Genomic DNA, 1,871 nt, shown 5'->3' on the forward strand with positions numbered 1-1,871 from the left:
TGGAAGGGGCAGCAGGGACACCGCATGGGGCCGAGTGCACAGCCCCTCTGGCGCCGGCAGCACGGGGGCGGGGTGCTGCACACGGACCCCTGCGCCTGGCCCGCGGCGTGCGCCTAGCTCAAGGCCAGCGGGCCGTGCGGATTCGGCGGGGCGAGTGCAGGGCGGGGGCGGGGCCTTTGCGCCCGGCCCGCCCCCGACTATAAAGGGAATAGGGCGACTTCCCAAGCTCCAGCACGCTTTCCTGCAGCTGCTCCGCCTGCTAGATCTTTGCTGGGACCTTGACTCACTTCCATTCGAAATGGACCCCAACTGCTCCTGCGCCACCGGTAAGGCTCCCCGGCTTTCAGGGACTTCGGAATTCCATTTCTCAGCCTGGCCCCTTTGGTTGGGGGAGAGCACACCCTTAGTTCCGAGTGAAGTAGACTCTTTACTTTCCACTCCTTTCTCTCTGGCTCAGTGTCATCAACATCCTTTTGGGGATCCCCATCACCACGCAACAGCTGACCTCCCATTTCAGAGTAACCACAGGGAGGTTCAAAACCGCCCTGCTCCATTATCACCTTCCTGAGCTAGGTCTGGAACCAGGGGCGCTCCTTCCCTGGGGAGAAAACACCAGGGGGTGCCCGGTGCTTCCCAGCAGCAGTGTGGAGAAGATGGAATGACACTTCAGCGGTTCTCTGTGGGACAGGAGCTGCCAGGGCTGGGTCAGCGTGGCCACGGGTGCAGGATGTCAGTGACATCCCTCTTCTGGGTCTCCAGCATCACACTCATAACTCCCTGCCTGTCTTTAATCCTTTACAGGTGACTCCTGCACCTGTGCCGGCTCTTGCACATGCAAAGAGTGCAAATGCACCTCCTGCAAGAAGAGTGAGTTTGGGGACTTCCCTGGGAAGCTGGGCTGGCTGAGGCTGGGAGGGAACCCAGAGCTGGCTCCTGTGTAAGCCTCTGGGGAATGGGTCTTCCTTTGCCTCCAGAGGTCATTCCACTTCCTCTCCAGACTGAGCTCAGATGAGCCAGAGCAGCCTTTTCTATGGGGATACAAACCCCAAAGTTGTTTCTTATTGTCCCAGAATGGAGCTGAGCTCTTATAATAACGTGGGCTGCTGTGCGATAAGTCTGTTCTGACCTCTCACTCTTGGCATTTTTCCCCAGGCTGCTGCTCCTGCTGCCCTGTGGGCTGTGCCAAGTGTGCCCAGGGGTGTGTCTGCAAAGGAGCATCAGACAAGTGCAGCTGCTGCGCCTGAGGTGGAGTGAACCCTGCTCCCATGTGTACATAGAGCCCTATGGGCAAACCTGGATTTCCTATCCTTGTATCCAGACCTGTTTGAATCATCCCTTTTTCTACAAAGCATGTGAATGATAATAAAATGTGATTACTTGATTTTTGACTCTGGTTTTCTTTGTGTGCTATGACTATAAGGAACTGAGGCAGGGGAGTGAATTCTAACTGCAGAGCCTTGGAATACTGTGTTCCTGCAAAGAGAGTGACGCTACTGAGCTTCATAGAAAAGTTTTGGGCCAAATCCATTTGATGAGTCTGTGTGGGCGATTGTGAGGGGGATACTCCATTCTCATGTGAAGTGTTGAAGGCATGGAAACTTCTTGATTTTTTTTTTTTTTAACCGTCTGATTTCCTGGACCAACTTCCCTTCCTCATTGGATTTTTAGGCTTGAAAGTGACTTTAGGGGGGGTGAGGCTGTAGCTCAGTGGTAGAGTGCTTGCCTCACCAGTGTGAGGCGCTGGGTTCAATCCTCAGCACCATATAAAAATAAATAAATAATAAATAGTGATATTTTTTTTTAAAAAAGAAGAAAGTGACTTTAGGGTATGAACTCCAACTTCCCAGTTCTTTTTGTCCTCAGGGGTACTC

The 1,871-nt window shown here is 53.3% G+C and overlaps 1 protein-coding gene across 1 annotated transcript; it reads left to right on the forward strand.

Annotated features, from left to right (window-relative positions):
• The first annotated feature begins 221 nt into the window (after window positions 1-221).
• On the forward strand, window positions 222-1,381 carry LOC113187712 (metallothionein-2). The gene is made up of 3 exons (XM_026395694.2): window positions 222-326; window positions 802-867; window positions 1,153-1,381. The coding sequence occupies exons 1-3, from the start codon at window positions 299-301 to the stop codon at window positions 1,242-1,244; spliced, it is 186 nt and encodes a 61-aa protein (XP_026251479.1). The 5' UTR covers window positions 222-298; the 3' UTR covers window positions 1,245-1,381.
• Window positions 1,382-1,871: the final 490 nt, after the last annotated feature.

This window comes from Urocitellus parryii, chromosome 15 (assembly GCF_045843805.1).
Source record: "Urocitellus parryii isolate mUroPar1 chromosome 15, mUroPar1.hap1, whole genome shotgun sequence".
Lineage (NCBI taxonomy): Eukaryota > Metazoa > Chordata > Mammalia > Rodentia > Sciuridae > Urocitellus > Urocitellus parryii.

Bases quoted from the DNA above. Each gene is read 5' to 3' on its own strand.
- LOC113187712 (XM_026395694.2), top strand. From the start codon at position 299: ATGGACCCCAACTGCTCCTGCGCCACCG. The intron at 327-801 runs GTAAGGCTCCCC...AATCCTTTACAG, and splicing joins CAACTGCTCCTGCGCCACCG to GTGACTCCTGCACCTGTGCC. The intron at 868-1,152 runs GTGAGTTTGGGG...ATTTTTCCCCAG, and splicing joins ATGCACCTCCTGCAAGAAGA to GCTGCTGCTCCTGCTGCCCT.